Source organism: Saccopteryx leptura, chromosome 1 (genome assembly GCF_036850995.1).
Source record: "Saccopteryx leptura isolate mSacLep1 chromosome 1, mSacLep1_pri_phased_curated, whole genome shotgun sequence".
Taxonomy (NCBI): domain Eukaryota; kingdom Metazoa; phylum Chordata; class Mammalia; order Chiroptera; family Emballonuridae; genus Saccopteryx; species Saccopteryx leptura.
Window position 1 is genome coordinate 10,119,210 of NC_089503.1, and position 24,892 is coordinate 10,144,101.

General features: G+C 52.1%; 2 protein-coding genes and 1 non-coding gene across 6 annotated transcripts; 2 read left to right on the forward strand and 1 right to left on the reverse strand.

The window, feature by feature from the left end:
• Nucleotides 1-1,836: 1,836 nt before the first annotated feature.
• INTS5 (integrator complex subunit 5) lies at nt 1,837-6,429 on the forward strand. The gene is made up of 2 exons (XM_066360414.1): nt 1,837-1,975; nt 3,294-6,429. Exons 1-2 carry the CDS (start codon nt 1,896-1,898, stop codon nt 6,271-6,273), a joined length of 3,060 nt encoding a protein of 1,019 aa, XP_066216511.1. The 5' UTR covers nt 1,837-1,895; the 3' UTR covers nt 6,274-6,429.
• A 202-nt stretch (nt 6,430-6,631) lies between these two features.
• Nucleotides 6,632-23,704, forward strand: GANAB (glucosidase II alpha subunit). Of its 4 annotated transcripts, none has more exons than XM_066360437.1 (25): nt 6,632-6,711; nt 10,709-10,813; nt 10,957-11,065; nt 11,315-11,442; nt 15,123-15,302; nt 15,732-15,797; nt 16,556-16,625; nt 16,798-16,885; nt 16,978-17,074; nt 17,306-17,486; nt 18,032-18,185; nt 18,381-18,616; nt 18,701-18,827; nt 18,934-19,013; nt 19,250-19,393; nt 19,495-19,591; nt 19,890-19,991; nt 20,158-20,401; nt 21,950-22,014; nt 22,197-22,273; nt 22,386-22,460; nt 22,626-22,739; nt 22,852-22,964; nt 23,115-23,215; nt 23,350-23,704. In XM_066360437.1, exons 1-25 carry the CDS (start codon nt 6,674-6,676, stop codon nt 23,457-23,459), a joined length of 2,901 nt encoding a protein of 966 aa, XP_066216534.1. In that variant the 5' UTR covers nt 6,632-6,673; the 3' UTR covers nt 23,460-23,704. The 4 variants fall into 4 exon arrangements, with proteins under 4 accessions (XP_066216534.1, XP_066216540.1, XP_066216520.1 ...); XM_066360423.1 differs by lacking the exon at nt 6,632-6,711 and adding an exon at nt 6,804-7,456; XM_066360443.1 differs by lacking the exon at nt 15,732-15,797.
• TRNAA-AGC (transfer RNA alanine (anticodon AGC)) lies at nt 12,280-12,355 on the reverse strand. The gene has a single exon. It is a non-coding gene; the product is annotated as a tRNA-Ala (tRNA).
• Nucleotides 23,705-24,892: the final 1,188 nt, after the last annotated feature.

The window sequence follows — 24,892 nt, forward strand, 5'->3', positions numbered from 1 at the left end:
AGACCTTTTCTGAGGGGGGGGGGTGATAGACTCCTGCATGTGCCCCTATCAGGACCACCTGGCAACCTCCATCTGGGGCTGATGCTCAAATCAAGCAAGCTATCCTCAGTGCCTGGGTCTGATGCGAGAACCAATGAGCCACTGGCTGCAAGAGGCGAAGAGAGAGAGAAGGGGGAAAGGGAAGGGAAGAGAAGCAGATGGCTGCTTCTCATGTGTGCCCTGATTGGGAATTGAACCTGGGACATCTCCATGCTGGGCTGACGCTTTATCCACTGAACCAAACTGCCAGGACCTAATAAAATCTTTAAAGAAAACCTGCCTGTGTGGAGGTGTGTTCAACCAGGGAAAAGTATATTCTCTGTGCCCTATTTAATTAGTGTAGGCTTGCTGAAATGGAGATGGTTTAGGCCCCATATAACACCTCCTCCAACTATTTTTTTTAATTGATTTGAGAGACAGAAACATTGATTTGTTCCACTTATTTATGTATTTATTGGTTGATTCTTGTATGTACTCAGACCAAGGATCAAACCCATAACCTTGGGATATCAGGATGATACTCTAGCCAACTGAGCTACCTGGCCAGGGTAGGGCTAAGACTTTTAACATTAGTGAAATAGCTAATATTCAGTTTTTCTTTATTAGTCTTTTACAGTTCTTCATATTCAAAAATTTCCAGTTGTTCTAATAATGTTCTATATCACTATTTTTTCTCCCCTCAAGGGGCCAAAGATCACATACTGCATTTTGTTATGTCTTATTATTATATTATTATTATTGATTTAGAGAAAAAGGAAGAGAGCAGAGACAGGGACATCTATTCCTGTATGTGCCCTGACCGAGGATCAAATCGGCAACCTCTGTGCTTAGATGATGCTGTAATAATCCTGCTAAGGCCATTGTGTGTCTCTTTAGTCTTCCACAATTGAGAGCAGTATCCTACCTGGTCTTAGATGTCCTTTTTTTTTTTTTTTTTTTTTTTTTTTTTGAGAGAGAGAGAGAGAGAGAGTATGTTTATTAAAGCTGGGGACAGTGATACAGGAAGGGCCTAGGCTTGACCTGTGGTGGCGTAGTGGATACAATCTCCACCTGGAACGCTGAGGTTGCCGGTTCCAACTCCGGAGCTTGCCTGATAAAAACACATAATGAGAAGCAACTGCTTCTCACTACCCCCTCCCTTTCTCTCCCTCACAATCGCCTCTCTCTAAAATCAGTACATAAAATCTAAAAGAAAAAGAAAAAAAAAAAAAAAAAAAAAGGAAGGGCTCTGGACAGAAGAAGCAAAAGGATAGAGCCTAGGTGGGCTGCTTTCGCTGTCTGAAAATGTTATGCGAAAGAAGTGAGCCTAGAGAACTCTCACAGAGACAGACGTGAGCCCAGACAGGGCTGCTGCCAGCTCACAGGAAAATCAGAGAGAAGAGAGACTTACAGACCAGGGATCAAACCCGCAACCTCTGCACTTCCCCACGTGCTCTAACCACCCGAGCTATTCAGTCAGGGCAGGCAGCTGCTACTGTTCTTGAATAGAATGTTTCCTAGTGCTTCATTAAAAAAAAAAAAAGTAAAGTGGAACACTTTGTAATTTTGGCTCTAGGAAAAATAAAGCCAACGGAATGGCAGCAGCTAGCATTAGTCTGTGGCTCAGTGCCCCTTTGCGGGGGCGGGGTAGGTGGGTGGCGGAAGGTTGCGCTGAGGGCGGGTCCGTTTCCTGCTGTCATTGCAGTCTTGCTCTGGGACCTCGGCAAAGTGCGGAACCAATGTAGGAGAGTCGCGGGCGTCGCCGGGTTGGTTTTCTTGAGAGGCTTTGGCGCTCTTCCCTTTCAGGTTTCCTGTCAGCGCGCATGCGCTGCCTGCGCTCCGCCGCTCCCGCCTCGGGCTCGGGCTAGGGCTCCGGGATGTCCGCATTGTGCGACCCTCCCAGGGCCCCAGGGCCTCCCGGGCCTGCCCCGGCCACCCACGGTCCCGCGCCGCTCAGGTAGTCAGAGCCCCTGTCATCTTCCCCCACCGCGCGGTCCCGCGCCGATCCCCAGCCTTCTCGGCAGAAACCCGGATCCTGCCTGGAGAACTCCCGTCAGGGTTCTCAGAGATTCTGGTTGGGTCTTCCCAGAATTCAGGGACTGCCTCCCCAAAACTCTGGGCTCCAGTGCCCGCACTTCCAAGATTTCGGTACTGCCTCCCTCTAAACCTCAATGCCTAGGTACCCCGGATCCTGGCCTTCCTCTCTAAAGAGTTGGGGATATCAGAACTCTTGGGAAGCGAACTGCCCTGCCCCTTTCCCAGGGTCCCCTGACTTCATGGAGACTCCCTGAGAACCCAGGCCCAGAACCCCACAGAATGCTTCCTTCTAGCCGTTCCCTTGTCTTCCAACGGAGACACTCCTCTCACCTTAGAGTGGGATGTTTTTGGAGGATCCAGAGAGGAATGGCACAGTCAGTACCCTAGAGGGTGCTGTCTTCTTTGGCAGAAAGGGCAATAAGAGGAAGGGGATTTTGCCTCTTCTCATAACACTGAACCTCCAAGACTGAACCCATTATGTTTTGGGAGGGGAAGGGTTGAAAGACACGCCTTGTTTGTGTCCCAGGACACCCTGATTCCTAGGCACGTTGAGGGTGCTCGGGAGGTGGTTGTTGTTGATGTGGAATCCATTTAGTGGATGCTTAGGCTTTTTGCAGAACGTGGGAAGAAACAGGTAGTAGGAAGGGAGAGCCCTTAGGAAGGGCCAAGCTTGACCTTATAATTTTCTTTCCATTAAGAGTAAAATCCAGAATGTTTGTGTTATGGTGGCAAATGTAAAGTTGGAGAGGTCATTTTAGAGCAGATGTTATAGGAACACAAAGTATACTCAATTCAACAAAAATGTATTGAGTACTTCTCATGTACCAGGCACCTCCATAGAAGGAGATTCAGTGTTGCAGAGTACAGACATGGTTACTACCCTTTTGGATCTTATAGTTTGATTACTTAAACTTGGTTTCCTTATCTGTAAAATGGGATCACAATAGTACCTACTTGATTGGACTGTTGTCTGGATTGAAATAATACACATAAGTTGCTTTATAAAGTACCTGACACATTCTCAGAGTTATCTAATATTGGTGTTACTATTGAAAGAAAGGTAGCTGCATTTATTGAGGAATTAGTGTAAAACAGATACAGTGCTTAAGTGGTTTATGAATATTATTTCATGAGGGAAGTCCAGTTATCCCTATTTTACATGAAAAGAAACAGGCTCACGGGGGGATGTAACTTGCCGAACATCTCCAACACACTAAGATCGCTTCTCTTTCTTACAGTGCTCAGGAGCTGTCCCAGGAAATCAAGGCTTTTCTGACTGGTATTGACCCCATCCTAGGCCACCAACTCTCGGCCCGAGAACATGCTCGCTGTGGTCTTCTCCTGCTCCGTTCTTTGCCACCTGCTCGGGCTGCTGTGCTTGACCACTTGCGAGGTGTCTTTGATGAGAGTGTCCGGGCCCACCTGGCTGCCCTGGATGAAAGCCCTGTGGCTGGCCCACCTCATCTCCGTCCATCTGCACCCTCCCATGTCCCTGCTGGGGGACCTGGTCTAGAGGATGTGGTGCAGGAAGTGCAGCAGGTGCTGTCTGAGTTTATCCGGGCCAACCCAAAGGCCTGGGCACCTGTGATTAGTGCATGGTCCATTGATCTCATGGGGCAACTAAGCAGCACATACTCGGGCCAGCACCAGCGTGTGCCCCATGCCACTGGCTCTCTCAACGAATTGCTGCAGCTATGGATGGGCTGTCGGGCTACACGCACATTAATGGACATCTATGTTCAGTGCCTCTCGGCTCTCATTGGTAGTTGCCCAGATGCTTGCGTGGATGCCTTGTTAGATACCTCTGTCCAGCATTCCCCACACTTTGACTGGGTTGTGGCGCACATTGGCTCCTCTTTTCCTGGCACCATCATCTCCCGAGTTCTCTCCTGTGGCCTTAAGGACTTCTGTGTTCATGGTGGGGCTGGAGGTGGAGCTGGTGGCAGTGGTGGAAGCTCTTCTCAAATCCCTTCTACAGACCTTTTCCCTGGATCTCCTGCTATCGCTGGGGAAAAGCGGGTACCCAAAATCGCCTCTGTTGTTGGCATCCTAGGGCACCTGGCTTCCCGTCACGGAGACAGCATTCGACGGGAGCTCCTGCGAATGTTCCATGATAGCTTGGCAGGGGGCGCTGGGGGCCGGAGTGGGGATCCCTCCCTTCAGGCCACAGTTCCCTTCCTCCTGCAATTGGCGGTCATGTCACCAGCTTTGTTGGGTACAGTCTCTGGAGAGCTGGTGGATTGCCTTAAGCCCCCAGCTGTGTTGAGCCAGCTGCAGCAACACCTGCAGGGATTCGCCCGAGAGGAGCTGGACAACATGCTGAACCTGGCTGTGCACCTGGTGAGCCAGGCCTCTGGGGCAGGTGCCTACCGCCTCTTGCAGTTCCTGGTGGACACAGCCATGCCTGCCTCAGTCATTACAACCCAGGGTCTGGCTGTGCCAGATACTGTGCGTGAGGCCTGTGACCGGTTGATTCAGCTGCTGCTGCTACATCTGCAAAAACTGGTTCATCACCGGGGAGGGTCTCCTGGGGAAGGGGTGCTGGGCCCACCCCCACCCCCCCGCCCTGTGCCCTTTCTAGACGCGCTAAGAAACCATGTTGGAGAGCTATGTGGAGAGACTTTGCGACTGGAACGGAAGCGCTTCCTGTGGCAACACCAGCTCCTGGGCCTGCTCTCGGTCTATACTCGGCCTAGCTGTGGACCTGAGGCCTTGGGCCATCTCTTGAGCCGGGCCCGAAGCCCCGAAGAGTTGAGTTTGGCCACCCAGTTATATGCTGGGCTGGTGGTCAGTCTCTCTGGTCTCTTGCCCCTGGCCTTCCGAAGCTGTTTGGCTCGAGTGCATGCAGGGACTTGGCAGCCTCCCTTCACAGCGAGGTTCCTGCGCAACCTGGCCCTGCTAGTGGGGTGGGAACAGCAGGGTGGCGAGGGCCCTGCAGCCCTGGGGGCCCGGTTTGGGGAGTCTGCCTCAGCCCATCTATCTGACTTGGCTCCTCTCCTGCTACATCCTGAGGAGGAGGTAGCTGAAGCTGCTGCCTCTCTCCTGGCCATCTGTCCCTTTCCTCCAGAAGGCCTGTCTCCCTCCCAACTCCTGGGACTGCTGAGAGCTGGAGTACATCGCTTCTTTGCCTCTCTGAGGCTGCATGGCCCCCCAGGTGTAGCATCGGCCTCCCAGCTTCTTACCCGCCTCTCGCAGACCTCGCCTGCAGGGCTTAAGGCTGTTTTGCAGCTGCTAGTTGAAGGAGCCTTACATCGGGGCAACACAGAACTTTTTGGAGGAGAAGTGGAAGGGGACAATGAGACTCTCTCAGTTGTCTCAGCTTCTTTGGCATCTGCCTCTCTGTTGGACACAAACCGGCGGCACACTGCAGCTGTACCCGGTCCTGGAGGGATTTGGTCTGTTTTCCATGCTGGAGTCATCGGCCGTGGCCTAAAGCCACCCAAGTTTGTCCAGGCACAAAATCAGCAGGAAGTGATCTATAACACCCAGAGCCTCCTCAGCCTCTTGGTGCACTGCTGCAGTGCCTCTGGGGGCACTGAATCTGGGGACTGCTGGGGGGCTCCCACCCTGAGCCCAGAGGCAGCCAAAGCTGTGGCAGTGACCTTGGTGGAGAATGTGTGTCCTGATGCAGCTGGTGCTGAGCTGGCCTGGCCCCCTGAGGAGCATGCCCGGGCCACTGTGGAGCGGGATCTCCGCATTGGCCGGCGCTTCCGGGAACAACCCCTACTCTTTGAGCTGTTAAAGCTGGTAGCAGCTGCTCCCCCAGCTCTGTGCTACTGCTCCGTGCTACTGCGGGGGCTGCTGGCCGCCCTCTTGGGCCATTGGGAAGCTTCTCGTCACCCTGATACAGCTCACTCCCCCTGGCACCTGGAGGCATCCTGCACTCTGGTGGCTGTCATGGCTGAGGGTAGCCTCTTGCCACCAGCCCTGGGTAATATGCATGAGGTGTTTAGCCAACTGGCACCTTTTGAAGTGCGTCTGCTGCTGCTCAGTGTCTGGGGCTTTCTCCGGGAGCATGGGCCTTTGCCCCAGAAGTTCATCTTCCAGTCAGAGCGGGGCCGCTTCATCCGGGACTTTTCCAGAGAGGGTGGAGGTGAGGGTGGGCCTCATCTGGCTGTGTTGCACAGTGTTCTCCACCGCAACATTGACCGCTTGGGCCTTTTCTCTGGCCGTTTCCAGGCACCTTCACCGTCCACTCTACTTCGACAAGGGACATAGCCTTTACCACGCTCTAGAAGCCGTGGATGTTTGAGCAATGAGACGGCGCTCAGGTGCTGCAGAAAGATGGGAGGGTTCTCTTTTAAGACCTATTGTAAAGAGCGCTGTCACTTTTTCCTCCTACCTTTTTTTTCTAAATAAAACCTGGCGATTTGAGAAAAACTGCCCAGGGCCTGTCTCATGCTTAGAGCCGGCAAAGCTAGACAGCGCCGGGCTCTGGACAATCCCGCCTCCGTCCCAGGCCCCGCCCCCCGCAAGCGTTTAGTGCGCGCTCCGCCAATGCGACAGCCAACCGTGACCAGGCCAATCCGAAAGCCGGAAGGGGCGGGCGCTAAGGTACGTGGCTCAACCCGCGCAGGGGGAAGGGAGGCTCGGGGTCAAAGAGCAAATCCGGCGCAAGATGGCGGCGGTAGCGGCACTGGCTGCGCGTAGGAGGCGGTGAGGAGTCCGGCACCGGGGGCGCGCCCGGGACGCCCCCAGATCCCCCAGGCCCCATATCTCTTATTCTTGTATGTCTTCGTAAGGTTCTTCTACCGCCAACCTCGCGAGGACTTTCTGTATCTCTGGCGGCGGCCCCAAGCGCCCCCAGCTACCTCGCGGTAGATCCTCGCGGCGTTGAGGGTCCATACTTTTGGTGCTCCTCGCTCCGGCTCCGCGGCTCAAAAAGGCCGCAGCCGTGCGCTCTTGTTGGCTTTGGTCGCTCTCAGCCGCCGCCCTTCCTCGGCGGCTCGCTGCGGTTAACGCTGCCGCCTCCTTCCTGCAGTGCGCGGAGCCATCGGGGCGGGGGGCGAGACTGGGCCAGGCCTCCGGGGACGCATCCTGCAGCCGGCACTCCCGGTTGCGCTGCCCTTCTTGCCTGTCCCCCCACCCCTTCCCCAGAGCTGCAGACCCTGCCCTGCCCTTTCTCCCTCACGTGGACACCAGCCCTGGCTGGTTCGTTGTTCACGCTTGCTGGGCACGGCTGGGGCAGGATCCAGAAAGTTGACAGTCTGCCTGGATGATGTTGCTCAAACACCACATGTAATCGGTTTGGCCTGCGCTCTCGAGTTCATATGACCGAAAAGCGGTTCGAAAGAGTCACCAGTTCCACAAAGCGTTTACCAGGACCTAACGGATGTGCTGGGATGGGAGAGGCATGCACTGTCGGCAGCAATGAAAAAAGCGTGGGTCGTGAATCAACTCTGTAAGCCTCTGATCTGAAACAATAAACAAACGGGTGCGACTTGCCCTGTGGCTCATTTCTGATTTTAGCTTTTGGACCACCTCTGGCTCAAGGGCATTCAAGGCATCCCCGGAGTTCTTAGAGTCTTCCAACAGGTCACATCTGAAAGATCTTTTAGAAATCCTATCCCACTTGGCACCGCTCCAAAGCCATTTTATAGGCTGTGCAAATAGGACTCCAGAGGGTACTTAACTCACTGTACTTATGGTTACTGCTGTTTTGGGCAGGTGGACATGGGTTCAGTGGGATGGGGTAGGAGGGTGCGTATTGCCGTCACTCAGAACCTGGGTCACATGCCTTGTTGAGTTTTGTGGTAGCAGTTCTTCTGCATGTCTGCCACTGCTTATTCCTCCTCCGGGTATTAACTGAGACATCTGGTGTTCCCCAGCTTTCTATCTGGCCTGGCTTGATTCGTGTATTCTTCTGGAACTGGAGGGCCTACTGTATTGTGACCTTTCTGGTGATTTTCTTTCCCTTTGGCTTTCAAGTACATACTGAGGCTAGTGCTGGATACAATGTTTATAGGAGGCCCTATTCTTTAAGTTTTCCTATTAGCAGGTTGCAAAGTGTTTTTTGTTTTTTTTAAGAAGATTTTATTTATTGACTTTAGAGAGAAGAGAGAGAGAGAAAGGATGGGGATGGGGACAGGAAACATCAACTTGCTTCTTGTATGTGTATTGACTGGGCAAGCCCAGGGTCTTGAACCTACGACCTCAGCATTCCAGGTTGACGCTTTATCCACTGTGCCACCACTGGTCAGGCACATTGCACAGTTTTAATAAGTAGAAAAGGCTTGGGTTTTTGTTTGTATTTTTCTCCCCTATTTGGAAGCTCTTAAGACTAGCTGCATCAATCCCTGCTACAGCATGTTTGTTTGTTTACGTGAGAGGAGGGGAGATAGACACTCGCATGCACCCCGCAACCCCCTTGCCGTCAGAGCAATCCTCAGCGCCTGAGGCTGACATTCAGAGCAACCAAGCCTCAGTGCCAGGGCTAACACTCGGCACTGGCTGCAAGAGGGGAAGAGAGAGAGAAGGGGAAGAGGGAGGGGAAGAGAAGCAGATGGTCGCTTTTTTTTTTTTTTTTACAGGGACAGAGAGAGAGTCAGAGAGAGGGATAGATAGGGACAGACAGACAGGAATGGAGAAAGATGAGAAGCATCAATCATCAGTTTTCCACTAGGACACCTTAGTTGTTCATTGATTGCTTTCTCATATGTGCCTTGACTGTGGGGCTACAGCTGACCGAGCAACCCCTTGCTTGAGCCAGCGACCTTGGGTCCAAGCTGGTGAGCTTTTTGCTTAAGCCAGATGAGCCTGCACTCAAGCTGGTGACGTCAGGGTCTCGAACCTGGGTCCTCCGCATCCCAGTCCGATGCTCTATCCACTGCGCCACCAACTGGTCAGGCAGATGGTTGCTTTTTATGTGTGCCCTGACCAGGGATCAAACCTGGGAGTTTGCACACTAGGTTAACGCTCTATCCACTGGGCCAACTGGCCAGGGCCAGAACAGCATGTTTAAAACGCAAATCCCTGGGCTTTGAGAATCTTCATAAGAACTGAAAGTGATTGTGTGTGTGTGTGTGTGTGCGCGCGCGCATGTGTGTGTCACAAAGAGGGACAGGTGCGGACAGACAGGAAGGGAGAGAGATGAGAAGCATCAATTCTTCATTGTGGCACCTTAGTTCATTGATTGAATTGTCATATATGCCTTGACCAGGGGGCTACAGCAGACCAAGTGACCCCCTTGTTCAAGTCAGACCTTGGGCTCAAGCTGGTGAGCCTTGGTCAAACCAGATGAGCCCGTGCTCAAGTCAGTGACCATGGGGTTTCGAACCTGGGTCCTCCGTGTCCCAGTCCATCCTAGTCTAATGCTCTATCCACTGCACCACTGCCTGGTCAGGCTGCAAGAGATTCTTAACAGACACTAAAGTTTAAGAACCCCTGTTTAAGATATACTTAGAATGAATGAATATATCTCTCAAATTAACTTGTTTAAGTAAGCGTGTTAAATCTTTCATCTGTCATTTGATATTATATCAGGGAAGTGATAGTTTATGAGACTTTGGAGTGACGGTCCTCAATGAGTCAGGCCCTGCTGCTGGTTGGTGTGCTGTATTTGTGCATCATGAAATACGTGGGCCCTGGAATCAGGCAGAGCTGAGTGCAGTCCCATTTCACCCCTTACTAGTTGTTTAGTGGATGAATTATTGAATCTTTAATGCCTCAATTTTCCCATCTGGGAAAAATCTCAACCCTAGAGTCGCCAAGAAAACAAAAGGAAAGAAAGTAGGGTTGATAAAGAGGTGATTCTGAACTCTGGTTGCACATTAGAATTGCTTAAGGAGCTTTAAAAAATTTTGATGCCCAGGCCCCTCTTCAAAGCAGTTAGATCAGGCTCAGTGGGGGTGAGAGCCAGGCATTGACATTTTAAAAAACTGCAGGCCAAGTTGGAACCGAGGATAGAAAGCAGTGAGCCAGGCCCCTGTGAGTATGTTAGGATTCAATACAAGTTACTGTTATTCTTTTCAGGCTTAGGTAGTGATAGTGGTTGCTTATTTTGAAGATGTAGGAGTAGAGATCAGAGGAGCAGGGTACCTGGGGTACTAGGAATGTTGGGACCCTAACAACTGTGACTGGCAGGTTCCTGAGAGGACATCTTTAGCTTATTCACTGTAGCTCCACCCACTGCTTTCCCCCTGGAAAAGCATGGCTTGCTTTGTTTTCTTTTTTTATACAAGGGGTACCACCACTTCCCTGGGGGCTGGCTGTTACTGCTTCTTTCTTCTGAGAGGCTGATGTAACCAGAGGCAATACCAGGGTCTTTGAAGGCCAAGATCTGTCCACTTCCTTTACCTTTATATTTATTGATTTTAGATAGAGAAGAGAAAGAGAGAAGGAGTGGGAAGCATCAACTTGTACTTCTCATATGTTCCCTGACCAGGCAAGCCCAGGGTTTTGAACCAGCAACGTCAGCATTCCAGGTTGACGTTTTATCCACTGTGCCACCACAGGTCAGGCTTCCTCTGCCTTTCTGAAGGGAAAGTGTGAGTGAGCCAGCTCCTCAGACCTGACAACTTAGCCCATGCCCACCTGCCTTCTTTTCTGTCTTCTTTTCTAAACTGTCTTTTAGGGCTATGGCTTTTACCTCTGAAAGTGAGGGCCTTTCCTCTCCTGGGCTGATTATTCCCTCTTTTGTCCTTTCTCTCCCTAGGTCTTGGACAGTTTTGGTACTGGCTTGTGTAGGGGTCTGCCTGGGAATTACCCTTGCCGTGGATAGAAGCAACTTTAAGACCTGTGAAGAAAGTTCTTTCTGCAAGTATGATATTTCTAAGAGAGTGGGATGGAGTGTAGAGTAATGTGGGTGGAACCCGTGGCAGATGGGGTACTGAGGACACTGCAGGTGATAGGGGGCCTACAGACGTTGCAGTGCCCTCCCTGCTTAACCATTTCACTTGGCAGGAGGCAGCGAAGCGTACGGCCAGGCCTCTCTCCATACCGAGCCTTGCTGGATTCTCTACAGCTTGGTCCTGATGCCCTCACAGTCCATCTGATCAATGAGGTTACCAAGGTCAGGGGAGAAAAAGTCTGGTGGGGTGGGGAAATGGGAAGTGGTGAAGGGGTAATTCAGGGAAGAGGAACCTATAGCCAACATCTGGTCCTAGCCGAATCTTGGGACTTTGACCTTGTGAGGAATCTGATCTCAGGTCCCTTAGGCAAACAGCTAGAAGGAGGAGACCCCCTCCGAAGGGAGTGGGTGCAGAGGGCATTGGGTGGTGGTGTCCTGTACTCAGTCCAGATCTAAACCCCTGCCCCCCAGGTGCTGCTGGTGCTGGAGCTCCAGGGCCTTCAGAAGAACATGACTCGGATTAGGATTGACGAACTGGAGCCCCGGCGGCCCCGGTACCGTGTGCCGGACGTGTTGGTGGCCGACCCCCCCACAGCTCGGTAAGCTTTTTCAGAGACACCTCTCCATCTTTCTGGCCCTTTTCCCTCCTGATGAATTTTTACTTGGCATCTGACCTTTCCCTCAGTGGGATGATGGCTGACCTCAACCTTTCCTGATCTCTTTCTCTATTTCACTTATTTTCTTTCACCTTTTAATCTCCACTCAGCAGTAACTGCTTCCTGTCCTGGGCCAGGTCTTGGGCTGGGGGCTACGGGTATAAGAGGAAATAAGCGAAGCCCAGACCTTGCCCTCCAGGAGTATAATGTCTGTGGTTGGTTCCTTCTTCCCTTCACTTCTTTTCCCCTCGTTTCTTTTTTCTTTTTCCTCAGATATTCAGAATCGAGGATAAGATTACTCAAATTCTTGGGTCGTAACTCACTGTCATCATTATTCCATGAATGAGTATTAAGTGTTTCATTTAATTTTACTTTTTTTTTTTTTAGATTTTATTTATTGATTTTTGGAGCAAATCATAGTTGCTTCTTATATATTCAATAGTTGCTTCTTTTTTTTTTTTTTTTTTTTTTTTCATTTTTTCTGAAGCTGGAAACAGGGAGAGACAGTCAGACAGACTCCCGCATGCGCCCGACTGGGATCCACCCGGCACGCCCACCAGGGGCTACGCTCTTCCCACCAGGGGGTGATGCTCTGCCCATCCTGGGGGTCGCCATGTTGCGACCAGAGCCACTCTTGCGCCTGAGGCAGAGGCCACAGAGCCATCCCCAGCGCCTGGGCCATCTTTGCTCCAATGGAGCCTTGGCTGCGGGAGGGGAAGAGAGAGACAGAGAGGAAAGCGCAGCGGAGGGGTGGAGAAGCAAATGGGCGCTTCTCCTGTGTGCCCTGGCCGGGAATCGAACCCGGGTCTTCCGCATGCTAGGCCGACGCTCTACCGCTGAGCCAACCGGCCAGGGCCTCAATAGTTGCTTCTTATATATACCTTGACTGAGCAAGCCCAGGGATTTGAACTGGCGACCTCAGTATTCCAGGTCGATGCTTTATCCACTGCGCCACCACAGCTTAGGCTTTAAGGGTTTAATTTAGAAATAACATAAATCTTCTACTCAATCCATCCATATACTTCTCACTGTCTTATACCACTGACTGCCCCAGTGATGATCGTCATTCTGAAGTTAGTCATTCCCTGGGCTTTTTCTTCTTACAGTTGTTTCATGTGTGTATGTATATAAACGTGTATACATTTTTATATTTGTGATTAAGCAGTAAATTGTGAGTTTGTTCGTTTTTGAGCTTTATAGGGACATTCATCATAATATCTTCTGGGATTTCTTTTTTTCACATATCTTTATTTTTAAATGTTTATTTTATCATTTTGAGAGAGACAGAGACAGGAACATTGATCTGCTCCTGTATGTGCCCTGGCCTGGGATTGAACCAGCAACTTCTGCTCTTTGGTATGATGCTCTAATCAACCAAATTATCCAGCCAGGGCTCACATAACTTTATTTAACTCTGTTGCACATAGTTAATTTTTTTTTTTTTTTTTTTCTGAAGTTGGAAACGGGGAGGCAGCCAGACAGACTCCCACATGCACCCAACCAGGATCCACCTGGCATGCCCACCAATGGGCGATGGTCTGCCCATCTAGGGCATCTCTCTGTTGCAACCAGAGCCACTCTAGCGCCTGAGGCAGAGGCCATGGAGCCATCCTTAGCGCCGGGGCCAACTCTGCTCCAGTGGAGCCTTGGCTGCGGGAGGGGAAGAGAGAGAGAGGAAGGAGAGGGGGAGAGGTGGAGAAGCAGATGGGCGCTTCTCCTGTGTGCCCTGGCTGGGAATCGAACCCGGGACTCCTGCATGCCAGGTCGATGCTCTACCACTGAGCCAATCAGCCAGGGCTGCACATAGTTAATTTTTACTGCTATGTAATGTATGAATATATCTCAACTTACTTGTTTTTATGTCGATGGACGTTAAGGTTGTTTCCAGTATTTTGCTATTTAGTGTGTTAGCATGAACTTTTTTTTTTTTTTTTTATTTTTATTTATCAATTTAGAGAGGGGGAATGTTAGGGGACAGAGATAGAGAAACATTGATTTGTCATTCCACTTTATCTATTTATTCATTGGTTGCCTCTTACACGTGCTCTGACTAGGGATCAAACCCACAACCTTGGCGTATGGAGACAACATGCTAACCAACTGAGCTACCCCGCATGAACATTCTTGTCCGTGTCTCCTGTGTCTCTGTGCAGGAGTTTCTCTTTGGTGTATAGCTAGGAGAGGAACGGCAGAGTTGTAGAGCATGGAAATGATCAACTTTCTAAGGTAACACTACCGTGGCTTACCAGTTTACATACCCACCAGCCATGTGTGATCTACTCTGATCCACACTGGTACTGTTGGACTTCATTTTTGTCAGTAGAATGTGTACAATAATACCATGTGGTGGTCTTTACTTGGTTGGTCTTCCCAGTTTATTAACGATACTGAACATTTCTTCATATGTTGATCTGTCATTCTGGCTTACCGGTCTGTGAAATGGTTGTTGCCACCTACGCTTATTTTCCTTTTATGTTCTTTGTCCTTATAGATACACTGGAATTTGTAAGGTTTTTTTGTGTGTGTGGCAGAGACAAGAGAGAGTCAGAGAGAGGGACAGATAGGGACAGACAGACAGGAAGGGAGAGAGATAAGAAACATCAATTCTTCGTTGTGGTTCCTTAGTTGTTCAATGATTGCTTTCTCATATGTGCCTTGGCTGAGGGGCTACAGCAGACTGAGTGACCCTTGCTCGAGCCAGCGACCTTGGGCTCAAGCTGGTGAGCCTTGCTCAAACCCGATGAGCCCGCTCTCAAGCTGGTGACCTCGGGGTCTCGAACCCGGGTCCTCCGCATCCCAGTCCAACGCTCTATCCACTGCACCACCGCCTGGTCATGCTGTATCAGTCTTTTAACTTCTGCTGATAGCGTTTTCTAAGTTGTGTTTAAATAATCCTTCTCTATCACAGGGTCAGAAAAATACTTATTTTTTATTTTCTTCAAAGATTTTATTTTATTTTCTTCTTTTCCAAGTGAGATGAGGGGAGATAGACAGAGTCCTCATGCACCCTGACCAGGATCTACCTGGCAATGCCCGCTGGAGCCAATGCTCTGCCCATCTGGGGCCATGCTGGAACCAAGCTAAATAGGTGGAGGCTCCATGGAGCCGTCCCCAGCTTCTGGGGCCAGTGCCCTTGAACTAATTGAGCCATAGCTGTAGAAGGGGAAGACGGAGTGAGAGAGAGAGAGAGAGAAGGGGAGGGGAGGGTGGAGAAGCAGATGGGCGCTTCTCCTGTGTGCCCTGACTGGGAATCGAACCCGGGACTTCCGTGCACTGGGCCTCAAAGATTTTACTTTGAAATTTTAAGTCATAATCTGTCTAGAGTTGATATTTGTATATAATATGAGGTAGAAATTTGACATTATTTTTTCCTATCCAGAAAATTTGTCTTTCATCTTCATTATTGAATAGCTCTCCTTACTCCTCCTGACCTCACTGCGCTGCCATGCCACCTCTTATATTTCAAAGTTCTAAATATTCCTGAGTCTGGTTTCTTTGGTAAGTTTGTCTCTGTACTGTCAGCACATTGCCTAAAGCTCTAATAGGGCCCTCCCTTCTGCAGGGGCGCGACTGCACTCTTGGTTTGTTGCACTTGCTTATGTCCCTTTGCATCTCCTTCCCAGGCTTTCTGTCTCTGGCCGGGATGACAGCAGTGTGGAGCTTTCCGTGGCTGGGGGGCCCTACAAAATCATCCTGACAGCACAGCCATTCCGCCTTGACCTGCTAGAGGACCGCAGCCTTCTGCTCAGTGTCAATGCCCGAGGACTCCTGGCTTTTGAGCATCAGAGGGCCCCCAGGGTCTCGTGAGTACGGGGTTGGGACTGAAGGTGTTCTCATGTGAAAGAGCCTAGGGCTGTTGTGGGTCTGGCACTGAGTCCCTGGGAGGAACAGGGCGGCAGGACAGTCAGGTGGGGGCCGAGGCCTGGGAGAAGCTGTCAGGGAGGGTAGGAAGCAGGTTGGGTTGTAGTTTCTTCATTTCCTCGGAAGACCAGGAGGCAGTCACTTTTATCCCTGAGCTTACCCTGGGCACCTCCTCTGAGAGGCCTGCCTGGGTTTGCTTTTCCCTTTTCCCCTTCTCACACCATCACATTTTTCAGATTTATTTTCTTCCTTCCCTCCCCCACCCCCCCATCTCTGGAAGTTTGTCCACTGAAACTCACTTTTATGTTTCTGTTTTTGTGTTGGTTTTGTGCCTCCTTGTTCCCTTCCCTACCCATCTCCTCCTGCCCTAGTTTCTCGGATAAAGTTAGTGTCACGCTCGGTAGCATTTGGGATAAGATCAAGAACATTTTCTCTAGGTAAATCATGGCCATTGGTACTGTATGTGTTCATCTGCCCTTACCCACCCTTCACTCTGACCCCCAGGGGAAGGTGCCCCAGACCCTTCGGGTCCTGCCCTTCATTTATCTCTCTTTCTCCAGCTCTGTGGTATCTGGTCCCTGTCTTCTGTCTCCTGACTGGGAGAAGGAAGATGCAATATTGGAGGTCCTTAAGGAATGTAGGGAGCTTCTTGCTTTGCCAGGGGTGGAGAGATGCTGCCTGTTGCTGGGGTTCCTGGCTCAGCTGGGGTGCACTGATGCTCTGGGCAGAGCTGCTTGCCAGCTGCCCTTGAGAGCATTCTTTGGCACAACCTCTTGTTTGAGTCCCTGCACATATCTGCAGAGGCCTGTTCATAGTATGACCCACTTGCCTTTGCAGAACCCTTGTTAGGTCAGGAGGCTGAGGCCCAGGGAGGGCATTTGGGGCCAGAGTGTCTCAGTGGAGGTAGCAGGGCCAGGCCTGGCATTCCGAACCCAGCTTCTTAAGCCTGCCTGTCTCTTTTGGAGTGCTGGCAGAGGCACCTCCTGGTGGCATTTGCTCCTCCTTTCCCTTTCTCATCTCTCCCCTTCCTTTGCACACTTCCCTGGGGGTCCCGCTCCAAGCTTTAACATTCAGTCCCTTCCTCCAATGCTTTCGTTCCTTTGGACCCTGGGCTCTCTATCCCCTCACCCCTCCTTCCACTAGTCCCTTGTCCCTGCCCCTCCGGATTGGAGCAGACAGCTCTCCTACCTTCCAGGCAAGGATCAAAAGAGCCAGCCGAGGGCGATGGGGCCCAGCCCGAGGAAACACCTGGGGATGGTGACAAGGCAAGTCGGTGGGCTGGGTGGCTGGTGCACAGGGCTGGCTGGGAGGTGGGAGGGGAAAGGCCCTCAAGGAACTTGAGCTTAGTTTCCCTATCAGTGGTGTGGTTTAGAAAACGGGAGGGGAGGAGAGAGAACTGGTGTGTGACGGGGTAGCGGTTCACTCTCCTCCTCGCAGCCCGAAGAGACTCAGGGCAAGGCGGAGAGCAGTGAGCCAGGAGCCTGGGAGGAGACGTTCAAAACTCACTCTGACAGCAAGCCGTATGGTGAGGGGCTGGGAGAGCCCTGGGCAGCGGGCAGGAGGCAGGGGCACTCGCCAGGCAGAAGCTCTGGAGCTCATCCTTTGCTTTCCTTCCAGGCCCCACGTCTGTGGGCTTGGACTTCTCTCTGCCAGGCATGGAGCATGTGTATGGGATCCCTGAGCATGCAGACAGCCTGAGGCTGAAGGTCACTGAGTGAGTCCCATGGTGACCTCAGGATCTGGGGGATAGAGGGGTCAGAAATGTGGGAGATGTGCATGCAGATTGGATACTCTAGACAGGCATGGATCACTTGCTGTGCCCAGGTCACCTTTAGAGACTAGAACATTCTTTGAGAAAGGGTAGAGTGGCCAGTTCATCCCACCTGTGTCTGTGGGATGAGGTGGTCTGTGCCGGGCCTGGGCCAGTTCGTCTGTCTGCCCTCAGGGGTGGGGAGCCGTACCGCCTCTACAACCTGGATGTGTTCCAGTATGAGCTGCACAACCCCATGGCCCTGTACGGGGCCGTCCCTGTGCTCCTGGCGCACAGCCCTCGTCGGGACCTGGGCGTCTTCTGGCTCAATGCCGCAGAGACTTGGGTGGACATATCCTCCAACACTGCCGGGAAGGTGAGCACACAGGCAGGGGCGCAGGACGGGAGGGACTCTTTAGGCCTAGAGACAGATGGATGTGCTGGGGCGTTAGCTTTGAAGAGGCGAGGCGGTGGGGTAGTCTGTTTGCAACGGGGTGAGAGAAGGGGTCCTGGGCCCGGTGCGCAGACTGAGTTTCCCGTCACTTCCAGAAAACACACTTGTGTCTGCACTTACTGTCAGTATGTCTGTCGCTGAGGACACAGTACGTGCTAGGTACTTTTCTAGGTGCGGGGCTGTATTGCTCATTGAAGTAGGAGAGGGCCGCCCTCCGGGAGGAAGACAGCAGATGGTTCAGTGGGGCTGACTGCTGAGAAAGAGGCACAGCAGTCAAGTGGGGAGAAGGGCAGCTGTGCTTTAGTTGGTGGCGTCCAGGAAAGCCTCACTGAGGAGGAGACATTTCCGCTGTTCAGAGCGACTCATTAGGGGCCAGTGTTAGGAGGACTTTGAGGAAAACCTTGCTGCTTTGTCTTTGGGTTGGGAAACGAGAATTGGGTGTTGGACCTTTCTGGTCCCCTCTACAGACCCTGTTTGGGAAGATGCTGGACTACCTGCAGGGCTCCGGGGAGACCCCACAGACAGATGTCCGCTGGATGTCGGAGAGCGGCATCATCGACGTCTTCCTGCTGCTCGGGCCCTCCGTCTCCGACGTCTTCCGGCAGTATGCCAGTCTCACAGGTGCGGCTCCCTGCTCCGCCGGCTGGCGGCCTCCCTCTGGCCTTTGTCTTTTTGAGAGGAGTGACTGCATTTTTAGAAGTCCTGTGCCCTTCAGCCTCCCTTTAGTTTATAAATCTCCCTCAATTTCTGGGTGTCCCCACGGGCCCCAGGTTGGCCTGATTCCGTTGTGACTCCAGTCCCACACCGAACCTGCAGGGACCCAGGCATTGCCCCCGCTCTTCTCCCTCGGCTACCACCAGAGCCGCTGGAACTACCGGGACGAGGCCGATGTGCTGGAAGTCAATCAGGGCTTCGACGAGCACAACCTGCCCTGCGACGTCATCTGGCTAGACATTGAACATGCTGACGGCAAGCGGTACTTCACCTGGGACCCCAGCCGCTTCCCCCAGCCCCTCACCATGCTCGAGCAGTTGGCTTCCAAGAGGCGGAAAGTAAGAGGACGACAGCCCCGGTCAGTCTTCTAGCATAGTAAGTAGCCTGGGAGAGCTCTGACCACCGTTGTTCCTCGCTCCCAGCTGGTCGCCATTGTGGATCCCCACATCAAGGTGGACCCCGGCTATCGCGTCCATGAAGAGTTGCAGAACCAGGGTCTGTATGTTAAAACCCGGGATGGCTCAGACTACGAGGGCTGGTGCTGGCCAGGTAGGTGGTGCAGGCCCAGAATTGAGGGAGAAGATACCGGGAAGACCAGGGACGTGCATAGTGACCCTTTGACCACTTGGGGTTGACAACTACCTTGAACTTCTAGGCGCAGCTAGTTACCCCGACTTCACTAACCCCGCAATGAGGGCCTGGTGGGCTAGCATGTTCGGCTTTGACAAGTATAAGGTACGCAGGCCTCTCCCTTGTCCTGCATTTGTCTTTCCCACCATGCCTCCTTGAGTCGGTTGTTCTCTGCATGTTAACCCTGCTGTGATCGGTTCCCTTTAATATGTCGGGGGCCCTGATGATCCCTGAGAAATGCATCATTCTGGATTCCTAGAAGCTCTTTTCTCTGACTGACACTGTTTGACTTCTTCCTTCCCTCTGTCCTTCTGCCCCCATTTTCTTCCTTATGTTCTTAGGGCTCAGCTCCCAACCTCTATGTGTGGAACGACATGAATGAACCATCTGTGTTCAACGGTCCTGAGGTCACCATGCTCAAGGATGCCCAGCATTATGGGGGCTGGGAGCACCGTGACGTGCATAACATCTATGGCTTTTATGTGGTAAGGCGCTGAGAGGAGGGACTGAGGTCCAGGGACTTGCAACAGATGACAGCTGGCTTTTGCTCCTCACTGCCCCTCCTCTCTCTCCTGTTTTCACTCAGCACATGGCGACTGCTGATGGACTGGTGCAGCGCTCCGGGGGGGTAGAGCGCCCCTTTGTTCTGAGCAGGGCTTTCTTTGCTGGCTCCCAGCGCTATGGTAAGATCTGGAGAGGGGAGCTGAGGGAGAGGGTGTGAAAGCCCGGTGGGAGAGGTTGTGGACTAGGCCTGGTTCTCTGAGGGGTCTGTTCAGGCAGCCGTCGTCTGGAGCTGCCGTCTGCATCCTCCCCTCCACCGTACTATAAGGGAGCTGGAGGTGGGAGGCCTGCTCTGGTGCTCTGCCATCTTCAGCAGGACCCTGGGGGCCCCGGAGCAGATGTGGCAGGTCAGAGAGGTCAGCTGTATAAAAAGCTGAGCCTCTGCACTGTGTGAAGCTCCCTCCCTCTTCTCTTCCTCAGGAGCTGTGTGGACAGGGGACAACACTGCTGAATGGGACCATTTGAAGATCTCTATCCCTATGTGTCTCAGCCTGGGGCTGGTGGGACTTTCCTTCTGTGGGGGTGAGAGGGAGGAGACTTCGTGGTCCTTGGTTTGGAGGGAGAGGGACATGGCCGAGGGCGCAGAACCTGGGCATGGACAGAGAGCTGAGTCCAGCATGGGGTCTGGGGGCTCCTAGGCAGCGGCTCTTCTTCACCCTCTGCCAACTTGCTTCCTCTCCTCTCCCAGCTGATGTGGGCGGCTTTTTCAAGAACCCAGAGCCGGAGCTGCTTGTGCGCTGGTACCAGATGGGTGCCTACCAGCCGTTCTTCCGGGCACACGCCCACCTAGACACCGGGCGGCGAGAGCCGTGGCTGCTACCGTCTCAGTACCGCGACATAATTCGAGATGCCTTGGGCCAGCGATATTCCTTGTTGCCTTTCTGGTACACTCTCTTCTATCAGGCCCATCGTGAAGGAATTCCTGTCATGAGGTGAGGCATTCAGTTGGACTGAGGTGGCTGGGGGACACTGGGGACTGGACTCCATCTCTGGGCCTTTTTCTTCACTCACTACGGCCTTGTAAAGGAGGGAAATCTGGTTTCAATGTCAGGAATAAGCCGAGACCAATGGGGATGAACAGCAATAGATATTAGAGAGCTTAGCACATGCCAGGCGTTATTCCTCACTATCCACAGAGCCTGAAATAAGGCAGACAGGTGTCCTACCCTGTGGAACGAACATTTTTTTTTTGTGGTAGACGGACAGATAGGGACAGACAGGAAGGGAGCAAGATGAGAAACATCCATTCTTCCTTGAGGCATCTTAGTTGTTCATTGATTGCTTTCTCGTATGTGCCTTGTCTGGGGGGCTGCAGCAGAGCGAGTGACCCCTTGCTCAAGCCAGTGACCTTGGGCTTCAAGCCAGTGAGCCCACGCTCATGTAAGTGAGCCCACACTCAAGCTGGTGAGCCTGCACTCAAGCCGGATGAACCTGTGCTCAAGCCTGTGACCTTAGGGTTTCAAACCTGAGTCCTCTGTATCCCAGTCTGATGCTCTATCCACTGTGCCACTGCCTGGTCAGGTGAACATTCTTGAGAGGAAACAAATACATGAGTAAGAACATTGCCAATTGTGACAAGCTCTTTGAAAAATAGAAGAGGAAAATGGAATTAGTTTCCACAAATGCCTTTTTGAGAAGAAGGCAACGTGAATGATGCCTAAGTGATGACTAGGACAGATATTTGTGACCTCGAGCAGTGTTTTTCAACCGCCTGCCCACAAAAGAATTAACCACCCTGATAGAAGAAGATTACAGACCCAGCCTGCCCTGTGGTGGCACAGTGGATAAAGTGCTGACCTAGAGCACTGGGGTCACCAGTTTGAAACCCTGGGCTTGCCTGGTCAAGGCATATACAAGAAGCAAATGCTCCCTGTCATTCCCTTTGCTTGCTTGCTCTCCTCTCTAAAAATCAATAAATTTAAAAAAAAAATTATAGACCCATGATCTTAGTCAAGTTTGCTTATGATCAGGGTGATTTCTGCCTTAATGGTTCCTAAAATAATTCTATTTTCACCAGTCCCCAAGTATGAAAAGGTTGAAAACCACTGATATAGAGGAAGAATGTTCCTAACAGAAGGACTCCCAAGTGCAGAAATTCTCAAGTGGACGTGAGCTTGTTGTGTCCCAGGAGCAGGAAGAAAGCGGGGTGTGTCAGGCATGAGGAAGCAGAGGGGGCGGTAGGAGTGAGGCGGGAAAGGTACGACCTGACCCTGGAGGGCCTTTCAGGCCAGGGTAACGCAGTGGCCTCTTGGAAGGCTGCTGTGCAATGGGGGACAGGGCAGGAGGGGCAAGGAGATGGCTTAGGAGTTTGGATCCCTTGACTAAGGTACAGGTGCATAGCTGAGGCGTGGAGCCCTTCCACACATGCTGTCTGGCTGTGAGCTCCTGGGTCTTACCCCTGTGCTATCTTTATCAATTTGGGGGGTAGCATCTTTTACATCAGTGAAAAGAGCAAGTATCTTTTTTGTCTTCCTTTTAAGGCCCCTGTGGGTGCATTATCCTCAGGATGTGACCACCTTCAGCATAGATGATCAGTTCCTGCTTGGTGAGCAGCGGGGAGGACACTTGGTGGTGGGTGGGCTGAGGAGCAAGCAGAGTGGGAGACAGTCTGTGGATGCACAAGGAGGGGAGGGAGGAGGGAGGCTGGTGGTGCCGGGAGGCAGGCGCTAGGCGCTCCCTGTCCGGGAACTGTCTCCTTAGTTCCAGGTTGACTCTGGTGTGTTTTAGGGGACGCGTTGCTGGTACACCCTGTATCGGACTCGGGGGCTCATGGCGTGCAGGTCTATCTGCCTGGCCAAGGGGAGGTGAGTTAAGGAAGGGTGTGGTGGGGAACAGTGGGTGGGGGAGGCCAAATGCAGTAATTGGGATGGGGGCCCTGTGTGGTGAGTGACCAGATATTTCTCTTGCCGCCCACAGGTGTGGTATGACATTCAGAGCTATCAGAAACATCACGGTCCCCAGACCCTGTACCTTCCTGTCACTCTGAGCAGTGTGAGTATGCCTGGCCCACTTCCCAGCTCCATCTGCCTGTAGGTTTCCGGAACAGGAGAGAGTGTGTGTTTCGGATCCAGGACCCAAGATGGGCAAAAGCAGAAGATGCTGCAAGGCCACACCAGACAGTTGGACAGCTTTATCCCAGCACTGCTCTTGCCCTAGATCCCTGTGTTCCAGCGCGGAGGGACAATTGTACCTCGATGGCTGCGAGTGCGGCGCTCTTCAGACTGCATGAAGGATGACCCCATCACTCTTTTCGTTGCACTCAGTCCCCAGGTGAGGGCATAGGCAGGGAGCCTCTTCTGCCCTCTGCCTGCAGGATCCAGTCCCCTGATACTGGGCCCTTCACACTCTTGGGCTCAGGTTCTCACCTGTCCCTCCTCCCCAGGGCACAGCTCAAGGAGAGCTCTTTCTAGATGACGGGCACACGTTCAACTATCAGACTCGCCATGAGTTCCTGCTGCGTCGATTCTCATTCTCGGGCAACACCCTCGTCTCCAGGTAATGAGGTGCCCGTTCTGCCTTGGTAGCCGCCTGAAGGAGGCTGAGCCTCAGGGATGCTTACAGCTCACTGTGCCCTTTTCTTACTCGGGGTTTCTTCCTTCCGTCTGCTCTGACTCTCTCCCTGCTGGGCATCCATTTTTGCTCCAGCTCAGCAGACCCCAAGGGCCACTTTGAGACGCCTGTCTGGATCGAGCGGGTGGTGATAATAGGGACCGGAAAGCCAGCAGCTGTGGTACTCCAGACAAAAGGTGAGGGAGTGATCTGGGTCCCGGGTGAGGATGGGGGGAAGCAGAGGCAGTGGGGGGCACCTTGCCTGTAGGAAAGTGGTTGTTATGCTATAGCCTGTTGCTATGACTGGCACTCTTTCTTCTTCCTCCACCAGGATCTCCCGAAAGCCGCCTGTCCTTCCAGCATGACCCTGAGACCTCTGTGTTGATTCTGCGCAAGCCTGGTGTCAATGTGGCCTCCGACTGGAGTATTCACCTGCGATAACCCAAGGGATGTTGCGGGGGTGGGTGGGGTGCTATTGTGACGAGAGTTACTTTTCCTCCATCCTTGGAGTTGGACCCTCCCCAGACTTCATCGTTCTTATCCCAATACCCAGATTCTGCCAACGTCCGGGCAGGATGAGAAGGCAGTCGCTGGGCTCTGAATCCTCTTGTGATCTCTTGACCTCTCCCACTCATCGACACCAAGCCTCCCTTCATCCCCCACACTCTGTTGCTCTATCTGGAGCACATTCACCTGTGAAAACCTGGGGACCACGGAGCCCTTGCTTTCCCTTCTCTTTCCTTTGGGGGTCCTCAATCCTCCAGACCCTGTCCATTCATGCCTCTTGTGTGTCGATGTCACTTTTTGGAAGAAGTTGTGGGCAGTGAGCTTTAGGGCTCCTTTATCCTTCCTCTTTCCTCCCCACTAGACTGCTTTCCCTCTTTTTATTTCTTCCTCCTGACTTTTTTGATGTCATTGCTTCCCTTTTTACACCCCACTGATACACTGGGATCACCCCCCTACCTGCTAACAGATGAATGGATCAAAGGAGTGAGATTGCTGAAGAACTTCCTCTTCTCTTCCCTCCCTTCCCTCAGTTCCAGCCTTTCCTCTCCTCCATTCCTTCTAGAGCTGCTGCAGTTCTGACGGGCAGTTCTACCTCCCCTGTCCCTTAGGAGAAAGAGTTTCCACTTCTTAAGTGGGGGTGGGCATTAAACTTATTTTGTCCCCTTGGAGGGCATTCAAGATGGAGAAATCAGTTGTGGTTTCAGTGAATCACAGTCACCTGTATTTATTGCTGGGAGAAGGCTGAGGGTCGGGGGGAGATGATCATGTGTGCCCAGGGTTGGCCTGAGCCCTGGGTGGGGGGAGGGGGGTGACTAACTGGGGATGAGGGGGCATATTTGTGACAATTTTTTTTACTTCCTCTTGGCCCCCAGCTATGACAGGTTTTGATAAAAGGAAGAACAATAAAGAGATAAATGATAAATAACTTGTTTTTTTACATTCTATCGATAGTTCTAGCCTGAAAAACAGAGCCTTAGGAGCCTGGGGGCCTGACGTTTTGTCTAGTCTCAGAGAACGGGCAAGGGCAAGCTTTCCGCAGCTTGCTAGATGCCGGGTTTTCATAGAGAAACAAACAAGGTTATGCAGGAAACCTGCCAAGCTCAGGACCCCGCGTAGCAGACCTGACAAGGTCTATTAGAAAGTAACCATACAGGATGGTCTTGGTCACAAATTCCTAACTGGGCATGTCATAGTGGGGAGCCACATCTTAGGCCTACAGAGGTCAGCGTGTAAGCTGTGAGCTCTGTCCCTTGTTCTTATATATTTAGGATAACATACCTTTGAAATGTCAGAGTAATTTTCTTTTCCTACCCCTGGAAGGCACAGCCACAGGCACCAGAGCAGGAGACCACAGGACCCTTCATTGT

What these genes read in the sequence shown, in the direction of transcription:
- GANAB (XM_066360423.1), top strand. Translation starts at nt 7,326, where the DNA reads ATGACCGAAAAGCGGTTCGAAAGAGTCACCAGTTCCACAAAGCGTTTA. An exon ending in GGGACTTTCCTTCTGTGGGG is followed by an intron (nt 19,992 to 20,157) that starts GTGAGAGGGAGG and finishes CTCCTCTCCCAG; the next exon opens with CTGATGTGGGCGGCTTTTTC. An exon ending in TGTGGTACTCCAGACAAAAG is followed by an intron (nt 23,216 to 23,349) that starts GTGAGGGAGTGA and finishes TTCCTCCACCAG; the next exon opens with GATCTCCCGAAAGCCGCCTG.
- INTS5 (XM_066360414.1), top strand. Translation starts at nt 1,896, where the DNA reads ATGTCCGCATTGTGCGACCCTCCCAGGGCCCCAGGGCCTCCCGGGCCT. An exon ending in CACGGTCCCGCGCCGCTCAG is followed by an intron (nt 1,976 to 3,293) that starts GTAGTCAGAGCC and finishes TCTTTCTTACAG; the next exon opens with TGCTCAGGAGCTGTCCCAGG.